We start from the raw sequence: 25073 nt of genomic DNA, 5'->3' as shown, positions 1-25073 counted from the left end.
CATCAGCCATCAGGTGCTCCCCAGCCCCCCAGCCCCTCCTCTGTAGCCTGGCCACCCCTCCCAGCACTGGCCCATGAGGGTAGCAATCGGGCCTAAAAGCCAACGGGATGGTGGCTGATCTCCCAGCCTCGGCTGCCATCTAAGGGCATCAGACCAGCAGCTTGCAGGAGTGCCTGAGGTCTTAGGCACTGAGGTCCTCCATTCATCCCACAGATGTTTACTGTGTGCCTACCATGTGCCCAGCCCTGGTCTAGGCACTGGGAATAGAGCCGTGATCCAGACAGTTCCTTTATAGAGCTAGTTGGGGGGAGGGGCAGTATATTGTAGACATTCAAAATTCAAAACAAACATAAAGTAAGTCCAACAAGATTCTGATTTTCCCATGTGTGTGTATGTGTGTGTCCCTGTCCTGCCAGTGTCCTGAGCACGCCCTTAGTTTGCTTCAGGGTGATCCAGCACAGAGAATACAACAGGTTCTTCCATGCCACTAGGCCTTCCACATGCTGTTCCCTCACCCTGAGTGCCCTCTGCATCTTCTCTGCTGACTCCAGGCCAGGTTGGTGCCCCTCCTGGACCTCCACAACCCCTGTACCACCTTCAGCACAGCACAAGTGGTACTTCTGGGCAGCTGTCTGGTGCCCTCCTCCTAATTGAAAGTCACCTAGGGATAGGAATCATGGTGGATTCATCTCAGAGGACCCGGGCCCAGCCAAGGGCCTGGTGCACAGTAGGTGCTCTGCAAATGTGACTTTGAATCCAGGGCTGGGCTGCACTGACTTGGAGCCATTCTTTTCCCTTCTTCCCTGCCCATCCCTCACCTTCAGCTCTTACATTTCAATTCTATTGGGATCTTGCTTATTTATTAAATGCCTCCTGTGTAGGCAGCCAGAAATGGTTTTTTCAAAAGTCTGACCCTGTCTGTTCATACCTCAGCTCTCTGAACTCAGGACACTTAATTCACCAAGCACTTATGGGGGCTCATGCTGGGCACCCCAGTTACAGCAGCAGACCTGAAGCACTCTTGCTCCAGGGAGCTCACAGATCAGACTAAGAAGTACCAAGGAGCAAGGAGAAAAGGCCCAGGTTTCAGGGCACAGAAGTCTGAGCTCCAGCCCCAGTACTGCCACTTACTGGCTGTGCAGTCACCGAAAAGTCACTTAACCTCTGTAAGCCTCAGTTTCTCCTTCTGTGAAATGGGGATCATTAGAGCATCTGTTTCACAAGTCAGTCAAGAGATCTGGGATGGGAAACCACACAGTCCAGAAAGATGGGCGGGCTCCACAGCCATGTGATTGTCATTCCCAGGACCTGGTTTCCCACTTCCCCTAAGACCCCCTTTCAGATGACTTCATGGGGGAAGCTTCACTCCAGTGTTTGTCTGGAGCCAATAGTGCGTTTTTAATCTCACAGGGTCTGTGAACCTAGCCACTCACCACATTTCCTATATTTGCTTTGGCCACTAGGAAGCTGGGAACTGAATTTTCAGCTTGCTCCTGGAAGTTGTATGGCTGTAAATTTTAACCCGACCTTTGTGCCCTTCAGCAACACTATCTTGTGCCCACAAGAACACTTCAACAACCTTTTAATCAAAGCCATCTCAAATTTCTTTTGGAATGAGACAGGGGCCTGCATTTAAAAGCACATTATGTTTTTGAGGGGTTGCCCTCAAAAACACAGCACAGGCCAGATTTGAACCAGGGCCAGCATGACTGCAGAGCAAGGGTTGGCCCCTGTCCCACCCAGCAAGCCCAGACCAGCTCGCACCTGGATGGTCACGGAGACATTGGCCTCCCCTTCCTGGACAAAGATATTGTAGGAGCCGCTGACCACAGGCTCATTGTCATTGATGTCCAGCAGGACAATCTGCAGTGTGGTGGAGGCCGACAGGTTCCCTCCATCTGTAGCCTGCAGCGTGAGGTGGTACATGGCCTGCTTCTCCCGGTCCAGCAGCCGGCTGTTCCTCACTCTCACGGTCCCGGAGTCTGGATCCACCTCAAAGACGTCTGCCCTGGGTGGGGCGGCAGATTGAGCAAATGAAAAGACAAGATGCCTGTTTAAGTTTGAATTTCAGATACACAATAGAAAATATTTTAGTGTGTCCCATGCAGTATCTGCAACCTACTTATACTGAAAATTATTCGTTGTTTATCTGCAATTGAAATGCAACTGGGTGCCTTGTAGTGTCCGCTTACTCTAGCCACATGGTGGGCAGAAAGGCAGGCCTGGTCCCCACTCGCCGGCCTGCCCTCTGCCCACCCTGAGACCTTACCCAGTCCCTGGAAGCAGGCTGTAGGTGATGTGGCCCCCGTCACCCGTGTCTGGGTCAAAGGCCTGTGATGCAGAGATAGATAATTGGACACTGTTCAGAAATGATGGCACTCACTGCTAACCACACAGTTGTTGGGGACAGGGTTGTCCTGCTTCCTGACGCAAAGGAAGAACCCAAAACACACTCAGATTTACACACCAGCACCCCACCCCACTCTCACTCACACACACACACACACACACACACACACACACACACACACTCCCATGCATGGGCACTTGCTGGGACCCGAATACTTCAGATGATACAGAGATGTGGGCAGGCATGGTCCCCATCCACACTCCCTGTGTCTCTCCCTGCCTGGCCAAGCCATGGGCCCCACGACTCACATGGATGGTGTTGGTGACCACAAAGCCATTGACACTGTGCTCCCAGACACTGAGGTTGTACAAGTTGTGGGGGAACATAGGCCTATGGTCGTTAATGTCTCTGAGGTGGATGATCACTGAGGCGACAGAGGAGTTCCCGCTGACTGAGTCAGTGGCCATGACCTAAGGACGGGAGAAGAGGCAGCAGTAGTGGGACCATGGCAGCCCAGAGACTGTGCTCCCTGCTCCCCCAAGTGCCCCTCACCTGCACCAGCATCACCGTGTGCCTTTCATAGTCCACCAGCGACGGCACTCTCACCAGCACCTGCACGTCGGCTGAGCCTGCCGCCCGTGCTGGGGACACGCTGAAGGCTTCAGCATCAGGGCCACCCAGGGACAGCAGAAAGGTGCCGTTCCTGCCCTGCAGAGGTGGGCAGTATAGTGGGGATCCACCCCTGCAATGCACCCACCCTCACCTTTCCCCCAGTGCCTGTGGCAGACTCCTGCCTCAGGCGGCCCTGTCCACTGCCATCCCATGAGAAGGCTGGGCTGAGCACTGGTCCCTGCAGGCCTGGGTTCATCAGAAGAAGACTTCCCTAGGCACTGTGGGCTCCAGGCCTGGGATGGAAAGACAGAGCCTGGACACACACACTCACTCCCATAAGGCATCACTATGAGCCCTTCCTACCCACCACCACCCAACACCAACACCCGACAGCATCCCATTACCCACGCCCCCTCCACTCCAGTCAATGCCAACCAACTCCATACACCACCCACCCACCAACCCAATACCATCCTCCACATTTTGTACCAACTCAATTTCACCAAACACTACTAACACCATCCTCAGGTATACATCATTCAGTACCGCCACTCAGCATCAAGCTCCACTGAAGAACACCCTCCAACTTAACACTCACTCAGGCCGCTCTGTGCTCAGCATCGCCCACATCCCCCAGTGTCCAATAACGCCACGATACCCCTGGGCATCATCAGCCACCCATCACCGTCCTCTTCTCAACACCACTGACAACTGCATCCCACTCAGTACTCTACCCAGCACCCAGTAATGCTGCCTTTGGTTCCACCACTGCCTAGCACTGTCCTGGGCACAAAACTACACACAGGCCCAGCATCACCCAATAACTCCAAATATCTGCCACTGTTCATGGCAGGCACCACCGTCACCCGCTGCTCACCTCCTCGCCACACACTGCAGTGCCCTGCTCTGTGGGTCCCTCTCTGCCTCCCTCCCCCAGCACCTCCCACCGTTGCCCCTGCCCATGCCCGCCCTTGTCTAGGTGCACCTGCCTTGTCTGGGTCGTGGACCACCATGGTGAGATTGTCGATGGGGATGCGGGTGGAGGCATGCTCGTCCACGGAGCCAGTGAAGTTGGCTTGGGCCTCTTGGGAAGTGAAGGTGCAGGCGGGGAGGCTGCAGTTGTAAAACTCAGGTTTGTGGTCATTTACATCTGTCACCTTCAGTGTAACCCATATGCTCACCTTGGCCTCCTGCCCATAGATGTTGGGGTGCATCTCGGTGGCCTAAAAGCAGAGCAGAGGCCAAAGGGCAGAAATCAAAGAACCAGTGCTCAGAGAGAGCTGAGATCAAAGGTCAGATTAAAGGGGGGCACAAAAGGGGCAGTGGAGCCCCACTCACCGTGACCTGCACCTGCACCTCCTCCTCCTCCTCCAGCAGCTGCTCCCGGTCCAGGGAACCACTGACCCTGATCACCGCATCCAGTCCAATGTCAAACCAGCCAGGCCTTGTGGAGTCTAGCGAGGGGTAGCAACAGCAGCTGCTTCCAGTGGCTCTGACAGAGTTCATACCCCTTCCCTCACTCCAGCACCCCCGGGGACACCCCTGTTCTCACTGGAGATGCTGTAGGTCATGAGGTCATTGATGCCTTTGTCACTATCCACAGCCTCCACCTTCAGCACCGAGGTTCCCTGTAAGGAGGCATGGTCAGTGGTCCAGACCCTTTCCCCACCTCCCGTCTCCTCCAGACCCCTCCAGGCCCCCCAGCACACCTGGGGTGCATCCTCAGCCACAGAGGCCGAGTAAAACTCCCTGACAAACTGGGGGTCCAGGTCTGGCTGGTCGACCACAGAGATGGACAGGAAGACAGGTGAGGAGCACTGGACCGTGGGGCTGTTGTTGTACAAGCCTCCGGAGTCCTAAGGGGAGGAGAACTCTGTGAGCTTGGGCCTTGGTCCCAGGGCTCCCCGCCAACCCGTGTTGCCACTCACACAGGCCTTCAGCTTCAGCTGGTAGAAGGCGCTCTTGTTGTTGTAGCTGAGGCTGCCATTGAGAATGATGGAGCCGCTGGGCAGGATCTTGAAGAGGTACTTGCTGTCCCCGGTGCTGGGGATGACCTGAGGCAGAGCACAGTCAGGCCAGGCTCCCCTGGGACCTCCCTACCCCAGGGCCCTGCTCTGAGAGAGCCAGAGTCAAATCTCTGGCTCTGCTTGTGACTAGTCCTCAACCCTTACATCACCTCTCTGAGCCTCAGTTTCCACTTCTGGGAGATGGGCTCAGAGATTTTTCTCAGAGGTTTGAGAGGAGGGTCCAATGAGCTAAGGTATGTGCCAGGCACAGAGTGGGCACTCAACAGATTTTTGTCAATAAATTTGCTATAGCTAGCAAATTTGTCCTCATGAGAGCTAGGGTCTCTGTGACCCTGGAAGAGACCCTGGACCTCTCTGAGCCTCAATTTCCTCCTCTGTGCCTCAGCCACCTTGTAGTGTAACATGAACTCAGCAAGGCCCCAGACAGTGCTCCAGGCTAGAGGGTAAGAGAAGGATCAGGTCTACAGTAGGCACCCTCCTTAGGCCCGGATACCAGAAGGCCTGGGGAGCAGGCCTGGGCCACTGCAGCCGCAGTCGTCACCCCAACCCCTGAGGTCCCTGCAGTTTATGTGGAAGATGCTGCCCCCTGGTGGCCATGAGGAGTGGTGGGGCCCACACTGCTGCACAGACTTATATACACACTCACCTCGTCTATGGAGTACACCACCGAGCCTGCAGACCCCGTGTCTTTGTCCACAGCCAGCACAGAAAACACTAGGGAGTCAACTGGCAGGGTCTGTAAAGCGGGACTCATTACCTATGAGCTCTAATCCATCTCCTCCACACCTAAGCCATTACTTCCCATCCTGAGCTTCAGTGTCCCCAGTTGTACCTTGGGGATAATAGCGGCACCTCCCAGAACATGAAACTCAAGCTCTTATAAATTACAATTATAAATTGCACAGATACTTCCCTTTTCTTCTCACTTGCCTGGGCCTCTGGAGGCAGCTGAGGGGGAGGGAGCAGGGACCCCTTATCTCAACGCATGCAGCCTCCCCGCCACCTGACGTGCAGAGCCCCTCAGAACCAGGATAAGTGATCATTCCAGAATCCAGGATGTGCCACTCCCCTGCTCAAACATCCCCATCAGCTCTCTATAGTCTACAGCAGTATGTTCCAGGCAGCACTCTGCAGAGCTGGAAGGTTGTTTGGGAGGCCTGGGACCTGTCCACACCCCATTTCCACAACATGACCAAAGAGATGTTTGAAAATCATGAATCAGACCACATCCCTCCGGTGCTAAAAACCTCTAACGGTTCTGCCAGTCCACCTAGAATATGGTCTAGATTGCGTCCATGCCCTCCATGGTCAGGCCACTGCCCACCTTCCTGACCTTGCCTCCTCCTCACCCCTGCCTTCCATCCACACCAGCTTTCTGGCTATGCCTAGAACACACCAAGTTCTTTTCCACCGAGACTTCGCATCTGCTGGTTCTCTGCCTGGAGCTTCCTTTTTCTGGTGCGTCCCATGGCCAGCTCCTTGCCATGTAGGTCTTTACTCAGATGTCATCTACTCAGAGAAGCCTTTCCTGACTGCTCAGTCTGAACCAGGCCCCTCCATAGTCACTTTCTTTCACTTTGCCCTGTTTTATGCCCTTCATAGAGTTCAAAACCACCTGAAATAACCCTCCTCATTTAATGTTTCATTAACTATTGTCTGCTTTTCACTAAAATGTGAGCTACTGAGGGTGGCAACCACGTCTGTCTTGTTCACCAGATAGCCTCAACACAAAGGACAGTGCCTAGCACAGAGTAAGTGTTCCATCAGAGCCGGTCTAATGGCTGTCTAGACCTCACGAGCCCCGTGTCTGGCTGAGTGCAGAGCCCTATGCCTTGCAGATCTTTGATGCCACGTGTTAATGAAGATTCAGGAATGCTGTTGTGTTAGCTGCTCAGGGACCATTGGGGAACCTCCTCCCCATGCACACAGTTCAAGTGGGCCTGCCCTCCCTTGCTAGAGGGGAAGGGCCGTGATGCAGACCTAGCCAATCATAGTGCGCCATGCCCCTAGATTGATGGGCACATTACCTAAAATGGGCCAATGAGAGTCAGCCCTGGGGTTCTGGCAGGGACCACTGAGAAACAGATAATCTGACTGAGAACTGACTGGTGGTTATCAGGAGAAGGGGCTGAGGTGGGTGGATGGAGGGGGTGAGGGGGATAAAGGGGCACAAAAATTCCCAATCATAATATAAGTTGGTCATGGGGATGGTAGTACAGCATGGCGATATGACCAATGATTCTGTAACATCTTCCTATGTTGATAGATAGTAAATGCACTAGTGAGGAGTGAGGATTTAATAATATAGGTCACAGTTGAACCACTGTGTTGTACACTTGAAACCAGTAGAAGATTATATATCAACGATACTTCAATGAAAAAAAGAAAGAAACAGACAGTCTATGTTGAAGTTGCAAAGCTGGTGGGATGTGAGCCTGGAGCTGCTGGGGAGCGCTTTATCACCACAAGGGAGAACTGCCCCCGATTCGAGAATGGAAGCAACAAGAGAAGCAGAGCTAAGAGCTGGAGAGAAATCTCTTCTTGATGACATGGTTGGAGAACCTGGATCCAGCCATTCCTGAAGTTAGATACACCTCTAAAATTTTCAAATCATGAGAAAATCATTTCTTTTCTTTTTAAATTTTGCTTTCATAACTGAAATAATTCCAGTCCAGTCGAACTGATTGCAAAATGTTTCTGTAGCTATTGTTCATGAGGTTACATCCCCCTGAATTTAGTCCCTGAAGCCACCCCTTCTAGGAGGCTTTTCCTGATTCTGGATCTCTTGCTGGCTGTCTCTGGTCCTTCCCACTCTGAGAAGAGCCTCTGGAATTTCTGCATCCTACACACACCCATTATGACAGATGTTACCTCACTGATGCTGGTGGAGAAGTCCGTGTTCTGGAAAACAGGTTTGTTGTCATTTCTATCCTCCACGATTACATGCATTTCCTTCTGCACCTGCAGGTGAGAAAACCCAGATAGAAAATATGAATGCTTGGGAAAACAAAGTGAAGAGCATCTGGGTGGAAGGATAATAGTTGGCATAGCTTCTCAGGTGGACAATTAGGCAATATTTGGGGTAACCTTTTATTTGATACAATTCAAATGCCAGGAAAGTACAAGTTTAGTACAAAGAACTCCCATGCCCTTCATCCAGATTTATCCATGGTTTGGTGTCTCTCTCTCTCCACAGGTTTACTAAACCATTTAAGAGTACATCGTAGACATCATTAGGTCATTTTTAAAGAATCTGAAGTGTGCCTGTCCTATTACAAGAAGGTTCGTATTAGCTTTGTTGGCCGTAGTGTAGAGTTGCGGACAACCTAAGTGTCTGTCAGAAGAGACTGGCGAGAGCACCATGGTATGTCCCCATGCTGGAATACACGCAGAGGAGAAATGGCCCTTGTGCGCAGACACAGAAAGACCTCCAAAGCCAGCTGTTGAGTGAACAAGGTAGTTCAAGACAATATGTACAGTAGGATCCCATTTGGGTTTCAGAAAATGCACAAAAAAACTATAATCTTTCTTCCTTGGACACATATATGTATGTATATGCTTAGCAAGGGGTATGAAAGAACACAGTGATGCTGGGCATGTCAGCTGAGGATGGACATGGAAGGAAGGGTTGCTCAAGGGGACTTAAACTTTATCTTCAATTTTTGAGATGTTTATGAAAAGAATGTATTCATGAATATCCAAGTCACTAAAATGAATTTTTTAATGGATGGGGTTTGAGAAATATAAAGACAAAACCCTCAGCTTTCACAAACAGAAGACACAGTGGTATAAGCATGTTATTTAGAAATACGAGCATTGATACCAACACACTCAGCCAAAGGCGCTAAAAGTGAACACCTCAGAGGAGTTAGGGTAGGGAGGTATTTGGTACTTTTTAATTAATATTTATATTAATATAAATTAGCTATATAATTAATGTTATATTTGTAATATAAACAATATATTTACATAATTAAAATAAACTACTAATAAATATTAAAATCTTGGTAATATTGCATAACAAAAAAAGGACAAGTTTAATTTTGATGAAAATAAACATTGAATCCAAATGCAAGCTTTGTTCACTGGGGCTGTCTCTGCTTGCCTGAGATGGGCAGCACTGTTGGGAGTGGCCTCCAGTCCCCTGCCCTCTGACCCCTGGACCACCCTTCCCTTTCCCCATTTGACTCACTTGGTTCTGACCGTCACTCACAGAGATGTTGATGCTGAACCAGTAGAGCGTCTGCGGCAGGTAGAGAGAAGGTGCCCAAGGTGAGCCCCTGTGCAGGGTGGGGGCACAGGCAGGGCACCCACCACCAGGACACTGCCTCCCAGGGCCCTCCTCATCTCAGTGTTCCCCTTATGGACTCCCAGGCTGCTGTCCTTTACCTCATAGTCCAAAGGGCTGGCTAGCTCTACCTTCCCAGTGTCCAGAGTGACAGTGAAGAAGTAGGCATTTTGGCCACTAATCCCATAAGTCAGATGGTCATTGTCCTGGTCCTGAGCTACCAACCAGAAGGCCTCGGCACCTGGAGATGGGACAGGAAAAGCCCAGGGTCTATGGCTATGTCTTTCACTGCTGGCCTGGTCGAGCCGCCCATGACATGGATAAGGGGCCTGACTCCTCTGTGCACAGAAATCTGGGATGACTCTGGCCCCTGCGTTGTGGACATCAGGTTTGGTTGTTGTTCCTCAGAGTGCACTCAGTGGCCTTTTGATAACAGGATGCTGATTTCCTTTGAGGGAATGGCTCCAACTGCACTGGACACAGTGGGGTGGGCGGGTACCCAGGTGCCTTCCCCTCCCGTGGCCTAGGCCCTGAACTGCCCTCCCTGGAATTTGTTGAGAGAAGATCAAAGACGATTGGAGTTGAGGTAACCAGCTACAGCCCCTGGGTACATCCTGGGGAACAGGGAGCAGTTGAAGACCCTCTGGAGATGCTTTGGCCTCCTCTAAGCTTTTCCTTCACCCCAAGAACTTGCCTAGAGCCGGCCAGGATACTCTTTCTGTTCAAGTGAGTGTCTGCTGCTGGCCTCCCAGGAGCCCCAGCTCTTTTACTGCACCCTCATGGGCACATCCCTAGACAGAGCAGGGGCTGGGAGACACTGGGGGGCTTGAAAATCCCAAGGTCATCTACTCTTCAGCCTGAAAGAAACTTTTACAGATTTATCAAACCCATGCCTCTCCTCCTTTATCACATCCAACCTCTCCAGCCCTGGGACTTACTCTCTCCCAGCCACCCCCCTTCCATTGTTGGACCATTAGCAAAGGCTTTCTCCATTTTATTAAAATGTGTTTCCCTATACATCCCACCGATGGGTCCCCAATAACTCCTTGCAAAGCTTGATCACAGTCCCTACCTATCCCCCACAAAGGCCCCCTCCTCCAAGAAGATCACTGGGCCAATATTCTACTAGAAAGATGACAGCATCTACATGTTTCCTAGGTTGTGAGACATACTGTCAATTTAGTGACTGCTTGGGGGGGAAAAAAGTCACTCTGTGTTAAATGATTATCTCAGTTGTAAGATACATGATTCAGTTAAGATGCAGAAAGATATGACCCTTGTATCTAAGGAAATTTGGGAGGTGAGTGGGTGCATGTAAATCCTTATCGGTATGTATTTGTTAATGGCAGTAGAAAGGTATATCAGGAAGGAAGTGCTTTTGTACAAGTTGGTCTGAAAAAAAAGTTAAATGTAATAAATAAATCAGTAAGAGCCACAAAAATAAAAAATACTTGTTAGTTCTCTATATATTAAGAATTATATATATTTGTCACTAAATTTCATATTTAAAACACTATTATTACATATATATTTTACAAAAGTCTGCCTGACAAAACTAAACTGTTATACAGTGTTAGTGTCAGGAAAACAGGTCTTGTGTAGGGACAGTAGGATGGGGAGTGACGTGAAAGGACAAGAGAGGGGACCCAGGGGTGGTGGCAAGCCTATTTCCTGATCCAGGGGTGGTTACATGTGAATTCAGTGTGCTTTTCTGGAGGTATATTATACTTCAAAATAAAAAGTCCAAATAATGCATTTTTTAAAATCTGACTGAAAATGCTTTCACATTGTAAAAGAACTGCAGAATTCATTGCAGGAAAGATGAAATTGCTCATTGATTTAAGAAAGCCCAGAGAAGGGTATGTGGTTATAAAAGAAATCCCTCACTTGATCTGGCTGAAAGGGAGGAAGTTTCGTTGCTCTGAACACTGAGGTAACCAGTTTTCCGTTTTCAGGGAAGGCTGTAGAGGGCGGAGGGTCAAGAGCCCCAGGGCTAGGGATGCGAGGAGACAGGCAGATGTCAGGAGAGCTGGCCAGGCCCAGAGCAGACCCCTGTGACAACAGTGCCTGGGGTATAATATCCTCCTTTCCCCCAGACCTTCTGTAAAGGCAATAAGAGTAAAGCAAAGGCAGTATAAGTAAAGCAAAGTTACTAACTTCTGGCAAGATGGGTGAGCCGGAAGCCTGCTCTTTCTTTGGAAAAAAAAAAGCAGGGCTGAAGGGAAATTAGCAAGTGAGAGAGTGAAAGAGAAATAAAGGTACCAAATGGATGCTTTCTCCTAGGTAAAATCAGAAAGACAAAAGAGATGGAAAATGGAGGGGAAATGGGAGGGATGTTCTCACAGGGTGAGTCTTGGTTATTTGATGCTATGTGAGGGCCTTGACCCAGAAGAGGAGAGAACAAACTTCTGGATCAAACTCCCTTGCAGCCACTTTTGCCCCATGACGGCCCATGGAGCTGCAGGGATGGGGACCTGCCCATATGGGAGCCCCTGGGAGCTCTCTGTGGGTAAGGGCTCGGCACAGTCTGGGCACAGGGACTGTGACTCACCCACTGGCAGGTCCTCAGGCAGTTGCACTCTCGTCATGTTGTCCAGGAACGTGGGGGCCACATTGGCTGCCACTGTTGGGGTACAGAGCACTGGAACATCTGGACACCCCTGAAAAGCCTGACCCACACCTGCCCCTGGGGGCCCACACCAGTCCCACTGGCCACTCTCAGTCCTGCTCACCCGCCTGGGCCTGGATTCCTCTCCAGACCTCCCCAGGGCAGCCAAGCAAGGGGCCGGCCAGTTAGAGCTGGGTGCTTGCTGATGAGGGGCGCCCCTCCTCTCCTGCCAGGGAGCCCTGGGCTGGAACTGCTCTGGTGGGGGAGGGGAGGCGAGGCACCCACCTGACACCACGAGGGCAGGAAGCAGGAAACTGGACAGCCACAGCCGTTCCATCTGGTCTAAAGGGTCCTAGGGGAAGAGATGTCAGGGAAGAGGTACCTGTACCCAGGCCTCCCTCCCTTTGCTGAACCCCCATCTGTCCCGGTCTGAGCCAGGCCCAACCAACACCACCACTCAACAGTTCTTCCCTAGGGCCTATGGCCTCTGCCCATTTTCCAGATGTTCCACAGTATGGGGAGTCAGGAGGGAACCTAGTGGGGTAGGCAGGGTAGCTGAGCCTGGCCAGACCCCAGCCTGAGACTGACCCTGAACTTGACCCCAGAGTTCGTTGCCCATGGTATAGCAGTCACTGCTGTAAGCACATTATATGCACAATCTACATATTTTTGTAACTGTGAAGAGACTAAGTGGCTTGCCTGAGGCCACCCAGAGTATCAGTGACAAGACTATTCAGGACTCCAGAGTATTCCCTCAACTTCTACTGCACTACCCTGTCTGTTTTAAATGTCCAAGGTAATGGCATCCTTCAAAATCAGGGGCCTGGAGAGAGACTGTGGGTAAGGGCTCAGCACAGTCTGGGCACAGGGACTGTGACTCACCCACATCCAGAGACTCTATGGGTAGAAAGGGTCCTTTGTCCCACTTACTGACACATTTAATAGCTGCCTTTGCAGCCATTCCGAAAATGTGCTCCTAGGAACCCTCAGCCAAAGGGTTCCATGGTCAAGTCAGTTTGGGAAGGGCTCCAAAGCTATGGGAGAATCAAGAAGGAATGACCCCCAACCTATGGAACAAATCATAAGATGGGCCCTGCGAGGGGAAGAGAGACAGAGAAGGGAATATGGCTTCCAGAGCTGACCCTTGACAGTGAAACAGCACCCAAAGCAGACCTCCTCGCCCTTACGCTACCTACCCCTCCTCCCAAGTTGGACTCATGTCAGGGATGCACCCCTTTGCCCATGTCACCCTCGACCCCCCTTCTCCAGAAGGCTCCACATCCAGTTCATGCCACCTCCTTTACTTCACCCTGGGCGCCCCACAGCAGCACCCTCACTGGAGGGCGTTCCCCTCTAGCTCGGCTCAGCCCTCCTCAAGGCCTCCCTCCCACCTCCGGCCTCTCTAATCCAGTCCACTCAGTCAGATCATCCTTCCTCTCCATTGAGTGACCTCCTCCCAAGTTCAAAACCCCAGTGGCTCCCCATCACCAGTCCAAACTCCATAGAAGAGCTCCGCCCAGACCAGCCCTGTCCAGACTGCTGCCACCCCCAGCTTCCTCTCTAACCACACCCTGCTTCAACCCTCCCAGCCCACACATGCACAGACTTGCTCCACTTCCCCTCACTGCTGGGCTTCCCTTCCTTGCACGCACACTCCCCTTTTTCTGGAATGGCCTTCCCTACCTTGCTGCCTGGTGATCAGCTCCAGGGTCACCTTTTGTCCAGACAACCCCCAGTGCCCCTTGGAGATGACTGGACTTCTGCAGTGACCTCATAGGACCGTGCTCACTAGCATAACCTCAATAGCTCTCAGGGACCATTATCTCTGCTGATCAGCCTCTCCCACCAGACCAAGAAAAACATGAGGGCAAGGTCCAGGTGTGATTTGTCTCTGTGACCCCAGGACCAAGCCCAGGGTTGAGCCCAGGGAAGGCTCAGTGAGCACTTCTGAAATGAATGAATGAAAGAGCAAGTGAGTCACTGTAACCCCAGTGGCCTAACATGGAACACCTGTGAGATGGCACAAGCGTGTGATGGCTAAGTATGTGGGCCAGAGAGCCTGCATGCAAATCCACTGTAATCTCTGGCAAGTAATTTAACTCCCCTGGGCCTCAGGTTCCCCATTTTTAAAATGGGAATAATAATAGTATCTATACGATGGGTTTGTGTGAGGCTTAAATAGCACCTGGCTCACAGTGGGTGAGCAATAAATGTTAGCAGTCATTACTGTGGAGGGAAAAATGTCTGTCTCTTGCCTCTTCATTGTTGGAGTCCCCATACCTGGCCCCTCTCTGCTCCCAAACTCTGTCCTGGCCAGTCTTGGTTACCTCATATGTCCTCTCTTGGTCAATGCCCACTGGCTCCAATCTGGTCACCTGCCTCCTGGGCTTGGTTTCCCCAGACCTGCTGGGGAACTACTGGGGTATCAGGAGGTTTGGTAATTTTGAATATCTGTTGGCATTTCCTAAGTACCCACTAAATGCTGAGTACCCTGATTCATTCATTCATTCCTTTAATAAATATTTTTTATTGAAGTATCATTGATATACAATCTTATATTGGTTTCAAGTGTGTAACACAGTGGTTCAAAAGTTGCCCACATTACTAAATCCTCATCCTAACTAGTACAGTTACTATTTGTCAACATAGGAAATCATTGGCTACATTCTCCATGCTGTACTACTATCCCTGTGACCAACTCATATAATGATTGAGAATTTTTGTGCCCCTTTATGTCCCTCACCCCAACCCGTCCCCCATGATAACCACTAGTCACTCCTCAGTGTCTATGAGTCTACTGCTCTTTTGTTCATTTTGTTTTGTTTTTAGATTCCACAAATAAGTGAAATCATATGGTGTTTGTCTTTCTCTGCTTGGCTAATTTCACTGAACATAATACCCTCTAAGTCCATCCATATTGTCACAAATGGTAGAATTTCTTTCTTTTATATGGCTGAATAATATTCCATTGTATATATGTACCACATCTTCTTTATCTGTTTATCTACTGATGGACACTTAGGTTGCTTCCATTATCTTGGCTAATGTAAATTACATGGCAATAAACACAGGTGTGCATATGTCTTTTTGAATCAAGGATTTTGTTTTCTTTGAGTAAATTTCTAGAAGTGGAATTACTAGGTCATATGGTATTTCTATTTTCAGTTTTTTGAGGAACCTCCGTACTGCTTTCCACAGTGGCTGCACCAATTTACATTCCCACCAACAGTGTAGAAGGCTTCCCTTTTCTACACAGCCTCACCAGCACTTGTTATTTCCTGTCTTTTGGATAGTGGCCATTCTAACTGGTGTAAGGTGATATCTCACTGTGGTTTTGACTTGCAATACTCTGATGATTAGCAATATGGAACATCTTTTCATGTGCCTGTTGGCCATCTGCATTTCTTCTTTTTAAAAAGGTCTGTTCAGGTCCTCTGCCCATTTTTTAATTCTGTTACTTGTTTTTTTGGTGTTGAGTCATTTGAGTTCCTTATATATTTTAGATGTTACCCCCTTATCAGATAAATCATTTACAAATATATTCTCCCATACTGTAGGCTGCCTTTTGGTTCTGTTTGTGGTGTCCTTTGCTGTACAGATCCCTTAGTACTAATGGCATGTCCATGATCCACTATGTGCCAGACCTTGTTCCCAGCACTGGAGAACAACAGTGAGCAGAGGAGTCAAAGCATTGCCTTCACCGGGCTCCTGGCTCAGTGAAACAGACAGACTAAACAAGCACGCAAAGTTCTATGTAACTGCTTCCTGCATCTGTGCTATGAAGGAGGAGAATGTGGTACTGTGGGAGTAATAAAAGGGATGCTACTTTAGGCAGCATGGCAGATAGAAAGGGACACAAACTTTTGACACTCCTTCCAGCAAGAGATGAGGACTGACTGGGTCTGCTCCTGTTAAATCTTGTGCAGTCATCATGTTTTTATTTTCTGCACTTGATGATGTTTTGACATCTCAGGGGCCTTGTTGGCTGGGGAGAGACTGCCCTCCCAGGGCTACCTAATTCCCAGAGGCAGCAGACACTTGTCTCATATACAAACCAACCAATCTACAGCCGGTACTCCATGCACCTCCTTTACCTATAACTCTCTCACACCAAGCAATATTCCTTCCACCCTAAGTCACCCCAGGACCAGGTCCTGGCCAACTAAAGCCCACCCCTGTAGCCTGGAAAACTGTCCAATCCCAAGCTTGCTCAGCTTCCCAACCTGCAGCTTCCTTCCCATTGAAAACATAATAAAGGCTCTGGGTCATGCTCTCCCCTCACTCCTGCTTTCTGACCAAACCTGTGCTTCTCCACATGGCCCTGTGTGACATGGCAGGCCCCTTCCTCTAGGGAACAGTAATAAAAATCTTCCTTCAATGGCCTTAGCCTCTCCATGTTGTCACTCAGTCATCTCCGTAAGTTTGAGATCCCACAGGTTTTACATGAAGACATCTGGGCAGGCCCTGTGACTGGTCAATAGGACACAGCCCTGGAGACACTGTGTGTTTCCAGGCCTAGGCCTCAAGGTACTGGTAGCTTCCCATTCCTGTCTCTTGGAACGCTTACTCTTACAACTCAGCAGCCATGCTATAAGGAAGCCCAAGCAGTCCCTGGAAGAGGCTCATATGGGGAGGAACCACAGCCCCTGCCAACAGCCTGGCTGAGCTCCCAGTGTGGACAACCACCCACTGTGTGAGTAAGCTCTGCGTGCAAAGCACCCCAAATGGATCTTCCACCTCCAGATGAGCCGTCCTTGCTGAGCTCTGCCCCAATGATAGATTTCTAAGCATAATGAATCACTGCTACTGCCGTTTACCAGTGAGTCTTGGGGTGGCTTGGTATGCAGCAGTGTGTGATGGGAACACACAGGAGTCTCGGAGGCGGTGGCACGTTAGCAAAGATCTGAGGGATGGGAAGGAGTCATGTGGAAAGTGGAGGAGGGAGCTTCCAGATTAACATGGAGGATTCAACATTTATCTCCACTTCCTCCTTCTTGAAACCCCACTAAAAGGATGGTAAAGATTTTACAAGTTGGAAAGAATTGATGAGAGGTGATCAACTTATGAAGCTGATAATAGTGAAAACCAGAGTAGGGACGGGTGTAGGGAGCACCCACAGCAAGCAAGAAGAAACGCACAGATGCGGAAACATGGGGAACCTCCACTGGATCACTTTATAGTGTGGCTTCCAGGAGACAAGCCTCCCGCAACCCTGGTCCCCCAGCTGGCTGTCTAGAGCCTCACCCTTAATTAAGACCAGCCAATCTTGCCTCCTCATCACAGAGACATTTTACAGACACGGTCATTTGTTCATAATGAGGCCAAAGTTGTACAGTCCGGAGTGTCATCTTCTGGATTCCATCGCTTGAGGAAAATGCACAACACCTGTGTGAGGTGAGGACAGCACCAGGATAAACCTGTCCCACAAGTGAGCCCCATCTCATCGGGCACTATCACTCCCAAGCACAAACCTCTGCCATGGCTCACACTGAAGGCAAGACACATTCTCTGCCCCTCAACCTGGCAGACTAGGTCCTCACAGATCCTGGGTCTCTCTTCACACACAAGCTGTTCCCTTTCCCCTCCTGCGGTCCAGTGGCATTGAATGCCCCTGTTCACAGTCCATACCCTGTATTTTCCTTTCTCCAGGCATTTGCATATGCTGTCCTCTCTGCCCAGAACACCTTCCCTGCCTTGTTCATGTGTGCAAATTCTCTCCATCCCCTCAGGCCAGGTCAGATATGGAGCCACATTCAGGCATTGGTGGCTCCTTCTCTGGCCCTAAGCCCCTGGTATCCCAGCAGGGCCAGGGACAGAGCAGGTGAGAATGAATAAGGAATGAATGGAGCTGGCCATGGCTGGGACTGGAGAGAGGACTTGACAGGGCCCAAGGCCAGGCCTGGGAGGGAAGAGGCAGTCTTAGTCCAGCTCCCAGTCACTGCACGCAGACCCAGAGGCATTTCTTTCCTCCTCTCTGCCTCTAGGTTTGCCTTCTGAAAAGTTGGGACTCCACATTCTAGAAATCATAGATCCTTCCCTGGAATCTGTCCCTGCTCTCGAAAAGCACTGCTTGGGTGGGAAAGGATGGCTTCTGGACCCTCACTGCATGAGACAGGCAGGCCTCCCTGGAAGTTGCCCCTGGCTTGGAGGAGGCACACCAGCCATGGCTGGGGAAGCACTGGCTCTTAAGCCCCAGCCAGGAGAAGCACCAGCCACAGCTCTCAACAGCCCAGGGCTCCAAGACTTCCTAGAATTTGGAGGCACTGTGAGTGGGGACTCCAGACGTGCCCAGGGACTCCAGGAGGGCCAGAGGAGAGGTGACCCTCCTCCCCCGCTGGGCCCCAGCAGGCGGGCTCAGCCTGCCGCCACTACCTCTGGCTCCCACATACTTGCACTTCCACTTCCTTGTTATTTCTCACAACTGTTCCGCAGCTATGGGAATTATCATTCCAGGGTCCAGATGAGGAAACTGAGGCTCAGAGAAGCTCAGAGAGGGATGTCCAAGAGTAAGGGGCAGAATATGAGACCCAGAGTGGCTCCAAATCCAGGAGTTCTGGGCCAAGCCAGTATCACGGGGACCATATCTCCACCCACAGGGCATACATCAGCCCAGCCAGGGTGCCCTGGTGCAAGGATGCAGACCCCAAGGACATGGGCTCCCTGCCACGGAGCTCCTCCAGGGCCCAACCCCCAGGCTGCTTCAGCCAGCAGACAGACATGACGTCAGATGACCCTGGTTTGGAGTCCAATACTTCACTTACTTGCTGTGCCACTTCAGGCAAGCCCTTACCTACCCTCTCTGGGCCTGTTTCCCTGCTGAGAAATGGGGTGAGGAAAAGAACCATAGTGTCCCCACAATGATCACAGCCTGTTTCCATTGGTCAGATTCCAGTGTGCTCTGAGTCCCTGCCCTGTGCTGAGTACCCCAACGTAGCAGTCCCTGCCTCAGGGAAGAGTCCCAGGCCTGGCCCCAGCCCTCAGCTGAGTCTCCAGCTGGTACACCAGGGGCATGAGATGCATCAGGGCCTGGGAATGAGCCAGAGCTGGGGGCCAGCCTGTGGTTAATCCCAGCCAGACACTTCCCAGTACTGGGATCCATCACTGACTACAGGCCCAACTCTGTGAGCCCCTGGGAAGCAGGGGCTCTCCTGCTTCTTTCCTGCACTGTTACCATCTCCATTCTACGGAGGAGGAAAGTGAAGCCAGGAGAGGCCCAGAGCCCACCCAAAGTCAGGATGGAGCTGGACTCTCAGCGCAAGCAGTTGGGGCAGTGCCCAGTTCTTTCTGCTCGACTTCTGGGCCCCCAGCTCAGCCACCCTATCCACACCCCCATCAGCTTCCTGTGAAGGGGACCCAGGCAGGTTAACTCATTTCTCTGGGGGACCTGCCTCCCTTCTGTCTTGAGAAGGATCCTCAGTGGGTCCAAAGTACCCCAAGGACGTGGAAAGGAGGGGAGTCATCAGGCCCTGGGAACTGGTACCATTAGCCCCACACTGACAAGAAACGGATGCCCTGTAGCCAGGTCTACCCAGCACAGAGCGTGCTCAGACCCTTTGCCCAGTGCTTCCACCTAGCTGAGTGGAATCCCCAAAGTTCACCTTGGCCCCAGGAACCCCACTCAGTCCCTCCCCCTGGCCAGGAGACCCCTGCACCCCTGATGCAGCTGAGCTGTGCAGTCCCTACCTGTGCCCCTAAAGGGGCCTGAGGATGGGCACCAGCCGGAACCGTCTGGGGCCTGCGGCAGCAAAGCCAGCAGACTTTGGCACCATCCCCGCCTCTCCTGAGCAATCATTAACCCTGCCAGGGACCGCACCTGCCCGGAGGATGGGCACGACTCCTCAGCAAGGGCTGACCATGGCCGGCAAGGGGGCAGGAGGGTGGGACCCAGAGGATAGGCCCCATGCTCCTGGGGCGGGAGGCCCAGGCCACAGAACAAGGCCTGGCGGAGACTGGGCCCAGAGGGCCTGGGGAGGCAGGAGGCGTGGAGGGTGACGATCCGCACGCAGAGGGCCACGTCCAGGCCCTCAGTCTCCTCCCTGCTACAGGAGTCCTTGGTGTCAGGGCTCTGTGGAGAAGGTGAGAGAAGGCTTAGGTCGGAAGGAACTAGGAAGCAATCAGACATGGAGGCTCCAGACAGCTTCCATGAGGTTTTCACAGAAATGTGAAGGCAACCTTGAACTTGGATGTATTCGCCCACTTATTGGTGCTATTCTTCCTCTCCATTGAGGGTATCTGCCCTCCCACCGGGGCTCATCCACCTCCAGGATGGCTTTAAATAGCATCCAGGTGCTGTGGCCTTTCAGCAGGGTCTGAGCTCCTAAATCCTCCTCCAGCCACAAAGACCCAACCATCCGCATGTTGACACAGACAAAAGGGGGCCCCCATACAAAATCACAAGCCTCTTTTAGTGGGGTAACCCTCTCCTTACTAGGAGCCACATCTGACCCACATTCAATAGATATGTATCAGGTAATTACTATATGCCCCCAAATTTAAAACATATTGTTAAAATATATATGTTATGTGCGCACCCATGTTCATAGCAGCATTATTCACAATAGCTAAAACATGGAAACACCCAAAGTGCCCATCAATGGATGAATGGATAAGCAAAATGTGGGCTTGTGTGTGTGTGTGTGTGTGTGTGTGGTGGAATATTATTCAGCCTTAAAAAGGAAGGAAATTCTGACACATGCTACAACACGGATGAACCTTGAGGATATTGTGTTAAGTGAAATAAGCCAGCCACAAATAGTGCTGTATGAGTCCATTTACATGAGGTATTTTGAGTAGTCAAATTCTTAGAGATGAAAAGTAGAATGAGGGTTGCCAGGGGCTGGGGTAGGGGGGATAGGAAGTTGTCATTTAATGGGTATAGAGTTTCAGTTTTGCAAGATAAAATGTATTTTGGAGATGATGGTGGTGATGGTTGCACAGCATTATAAATGTACTTAATAACTCTGAATTGCATAGTTAAAGTGGTTAAGATAGTAAATTTCATGTTATGTGTATTTTGCCACAATAAAAAAATTTGGAAAAATGCTACAAGCTTAAAAGGGTGAAGAAATCTGGATAAATGGAAGACATGTGAACAAAACAAAGAGAATCTAGGCCTGAATAGAGCCCCAAAATATTTAAATATATTTAAATATTTGCCTTGAAGGTTCAGATAATTTTCAGAAGTGGATCATGAATTGGCTTCTAAGGAAAAATATGTGTGTGTGCATGTGTATGTATACACACTCACACGCACACACACACACACACACACATATGGAGAAAGTGAGGTGAGGGTGCATCAGGACCTGGGAGCTACAATGCAGTTACACCTGAGAGACATTTCCTCGCGTGTGTCCAGGGAGAGGATGCTGCAGGAGGTGGACAGCACTTGACATTATTAAAATGTAGTTGTTAAGAAATTGTCTGTCAGATGACTGGGTTCAATTGTGGTGGGGCAAGTTACCTCATCTCTCTCTATGCCTCAGTTTCCTCATCTGTAAATTGTTAATATATGAAATCTACCTCAGACGGTGGTGGCAGGGTGAAATGAAGTCCTGCTTTTAAAGTCCCGAGCACGATGCCCAGCAGAAGAGTCTCAATGAATATTAGTTTTGTAGTGATGTGGTAGGATTGTTGACAACCTGACTAGTAGGAGGAGGGAGAGGCAGCCAGATGCACCCAAGGCTTTAGGCTCCCTGCCACAGACTCAGGGAGCCAGCCTGGTATCTCTGCCCAGCTCCAGGAAGGTGCACCGCAGGCCCAAGCTGCTGGTCTCCCTCCTTGCTCTGATGGCTGGGGCCAGCAGCTCTGAGTCATTGTTCTGGCCCCAGAGGACACGTGTTGGCCTGGCCAGACCTTTGGACAGCATCTGGGTGAGCCAGGTGTGGCCAAATGGTGACCTGCTCATCTTAAGGGACACCTATCTGCCTGCCACACACAGCCTGAGAAACTCACTGGGCTCTGGGCTGTGATAATCCAGATCTGAGTAACAGGCCCTGGCTGAGTGTCAGCTTCAGGGAATGGTGGGCAGCCAGGCAGAAAGTGGGGCTAAGAGGTCAGGATGTGGACTCAGATGACCTGGGTCCTAATCCTCTCCCCACCGCTTATCATCTGGGGGCCTTGGCAAGGCACTTCATCTCCCTGAGCCCCAAAGTCCTCATCCGTAAGATGGGTATACACAGAACCCAACTCAGAGGTTTACTATAAAGATTAATCAGGTAGTGCAGTGAAGCACTGAGCACAGGGGCAAGAGAGGGAGATGTGCACATGAGGTAGCAATCCAGATATACATCAGGGCTCCTTTGTAGCCACTGTCTTGGGTGTGTGGTTTAAAAAAATTGTGATCAGAAAAACTTCTCACTCCCTGTCTTTGCTGCAACCTACTGTGTACACCCACTATGTGCTCAGAAATTGATCAAGTTGCAGTCAAGTCCTCACTTGCTTCTCACTGGCTACCTGACATTGGGGAAGTGACTCCCCTCTGAGCCACCACTTCATCTGCACCATGGAGACACCATGCTCCATGTGCACAGCTTCGGAGGTGACTTGGAGAGCCTGGGCTGAGGGAGGCTCTTTGCTTTGGATGTGTCCAATCCCTTCTCAGCTTCCCACTCATCCCTCCATATTGCACATGACTTTGCAGAAGACAAAATTCCTTCATTGCTCTGTTCTACAGCTAAGGGACCAGCCCAAGAACAGCTCTCGTGTCAGAGACTCACAGCTTCCTACCCTCTGAGTTCAAGAGACTAACTCCTCTCCAGCCCCCAGGGCCCTAAGTTCCTTTCCAGGACACACATATTCTCCAAAGCACCTCTTCCAAGTGGCTGTTCTGCTATGGATTGCATACATCCAGTGATGGCAAGCTCACCTCCTCTCATGGGCTCCAGTCCATGGCCCCAGCTGTATATGTCTTAAGTTGAGAGTCATCCTGGCCACTTCCACCAGGACTACTTTCTGAGAGTACCAGACCCCACTTCCTCTCTCTGCTCTGGGACTGCTCCCCCAGTGCCTTCCCCCAAGCCCTGCAATCACTCCACTCCTTGCCACCACCACAGGCAGACCTGGGTTCACATTACAGCTTTGTCGTTTCCTGGCTGTGTGACCTAGGGCAAGCCATTCTCCTTCTCTGAGCCTCACCTGCCATATCAAGAAAATAGGGGGAAGTGAAATAATCATGTGCTGTTTCCTTTCAGTTCAGTTAGTGGAGCACTGAGATGGAACATTAACACCTTTGAGCCCTCTAGGAATGTGACCCAGTGTCACATGGCTCTCCTGGCCCTCCTGCCACTTCGCGTTAATGTAACAGATGAGGATTGAACACTCACTTTGTTCTAGGCACTGTGCTTGGCACTGAGCACTGGCAAGGTGGGGGGAGTGGACATACCTGCCTCCACAGAGGGAGAATCTGTGTGAAAGCAGAGTAGGCCAAGAAGAAGGAAAGGAAAGCCCAAGCAGAGGAAATAGGAAATAGACAAAGCCCCACTCTAGAAAGAGCCTGGGCTTTGAGGGAACTGACAGACCAAGGCTGGAACTCAGAGTTCATTTGTTCCAAGGACTGGGTTTCAAAAGCTATTATACATTCATACAGTGGAATACTATTCAGTGATTTGAAGACACCCCCAAGTTCACTGCAGCATTATTCACAGTAGTCAAGACATGGAAACTACCTAAGTGTCCATCAACAGTTGAATGGATAAAGAAAATGTGGTACATAGATACAATGGAATATTACTGAGCCATTTAAAAGAAGTCCCACCATTTGTGACAACATGGATGGGTCTGGATGGCATCATGCTAAGTGAAATAAGCCAGAGAAAGACAAATACTGCAAGGGATCATGTACATGTGGAATCTTAAAAAAAAAAAAAAGATGACTATGTAGAAATAGGTTGCAGAATGAAGGTTGCTGGGAAGGAAATGGGGAGATGTTAGTCAAAGGTACAAGCTTTCAGTTATAAGGTGAGTAAGTTCTGGGGATCTAATGTACAGCATAGTGACTACAGGTAACAATACTGTATCTTATACTTGGAAGGTGCTGTGAGAACAGAACTTCACTGTTCTCAACACAGCAAAATGTAATTATATAGGTGAAGGATGTGTGTCAACTAACCTTTTTGTGGTAAACATTTTGCAATATATACATGTATCAAATCATATTGTAAACCTTAAACTTTCACAATAAAGCTGGAAAAAAAGGGAACAGACTACTAATACATACAATAGATCGGATCTCAAAAACATTACGATCAACCAAAGACGGCAGCATTTACACAGCCAGACATTCCATTGGCAAGAAGTTCTGAACACATAAAACCAATCTGTAGCGACAGGAACCAGATCAGTAGTTATGACTGGAGGGGAATGACTTGAAGGTGGCAAAAGAGAACTTTTCGGAGTGATGAAAATGTTCTAAATTTTGATCAGGGTTTCAGTTATATAACATTATACATTTATGAAAAATTCACTAAGCTGTACATGTAAGACTAGTGCATTTACTATGTATCTGCAAAGGGTTACTCTAAATTACACTTTAATGCAGTTCTGACTTTAAAAAAGGCAGAAACAAAGAAAGAAAAATCATGTATGTTGAGGAATGAACCAGGGTGAGATAGAAAGCTGCTCTAGGTGTCAGGCCTGAGTAGAAATCCTGGGCCCTGTCACTTCTGGCTAAATCCCTTCACCTCACTATGCTGCAGTTTTCAAAGATATAAAACAGACATTAATTTCCTCTCGTGGGCTGTTAGACTTTAAGGATAACCAAGCTAGTTCATGTTAAGCACTTAGAATATTGCTTGGTACACGGTAATTGATCAACAAATGTAAGCTTTGAAAAATGTTAGCTTGAAGGCAGCTGGCTGAGCCAAGTCCTGGGCTGAGAAAAGTGGGTATGGTGGGGCAGCCCCTGGGAGGCGAGGTGTTCAGGGACTACAACGCCGGGCACGACCGGCCCGAGTGGGCCACACAGGGAGCGGCGGTCTTCGCGGGCCTGATACGCCCAAAGATTAGGGGTCGCGGGGGTCCGTTCTGGGACTGGGCAATGCGCGGCCTGACAAACAGCGGCCACGCTCGCATCCAAGCAGGCTCTGGCGACAGGCATACGCGTCCTCTTGTCACTGGAGTCTCCCGACCTCCCGAAGGAGGTATCATCGCTTCCATTTCGCAGACTAGGCGTCTGAGGGCAACATTCTG

The 25073-nt window shown here is 50.2% G+C and overlaps 1 protein-coding gene across 1 annotated transcript in view; it reads right to left on the bottom strand.

Annotated features, from left to right (window-relative positions):
* CDHR2 (cadherin related family member 2) overlaps nucleotides 1-19585 on the bottom strand; it is a 30057-nt gene extending 10472 nt beyond the window's left edge. Inside the window, exons 1-16 of the mRNA XM_057492072.1 lie at nucleotides 19569-19585; nucleotides 12171-12237; nucleotides 11829-11900; nucleotides 9379-9518; nucleotides 9182-9232; nucleotides 7861-7950; nucleotides 5636-5725; nucleotides 4891-5016; nucleotides 4672-4818; nucleotides 4515-4590; nucleotides 4301-4416; nucleotides 3952-4185; nucleotides 2903-3058; nucleotides 2659-2820; nucleotides 2270-2331; nucleotides 1765-2008 (exon numbers count right to left, since the gene is read on the bottom strand). Of these exons, the coding sequence (XP_057348055.1) occupies nucleotides 1765-2008; nucleotides 2270-2331; nucleotides 2659-2820; nucleotides 2903-3058; nucleotides 3952-4185; nucleotides 4301-4416; nucleotides 4515-4590; nucleotides 4672-4818; nucleotides 4891-5016; nucleotides 5636-5725; nucleotides 7861-7950; nucleotides 9182-9232; nucleotides 9379-9518; nucleotides 11829-11900; nucleotides 12171-12222 (1818 nt within the window). The 5' untranslated portion in view covers nucleotides 12223-12237; nucleotides 19569-19585. The remainder of the gene's footprint in view (nucleotides 1-1764; nucleotides 2009-2269; nucleotides 2332-2658; nucleotides 2821-2902; nucleotides 3059-3951; nucleotides 4186-4300; nucleotides 4417-4514; nucleotides 4591-4671; nucleotides 4819-4890; nucleotides 5017-5635; nucleotides 5726-7860; nucleotides 7951-9181; nucleotides 9233-9378; nucleotides 9519-11828; nucleotides 11901-12170; nucleotides 12238-19568) is intronic.
* Nucleotides 19586-25073: the final 5488 nt, after the last annotated feature.

Source organism: Manis pentadactyla, chromosome 2, assembly GCF_030020395.1.
Source record: "Manis pentadactyla isolate mManPen7 chromosome 2, mManPen7.hap1, whole genome shotgun sequence".
Taxonomy (NCBI): domain Eukaryota; kingdom Metazoa; phylum Chordata; class Mammalia; order Pholidota; family Manidae; genus Manis; species Manis pentadactyla.
This window is presented reverse-complemented; position numbering and strand designations above follow the sequence as displayed.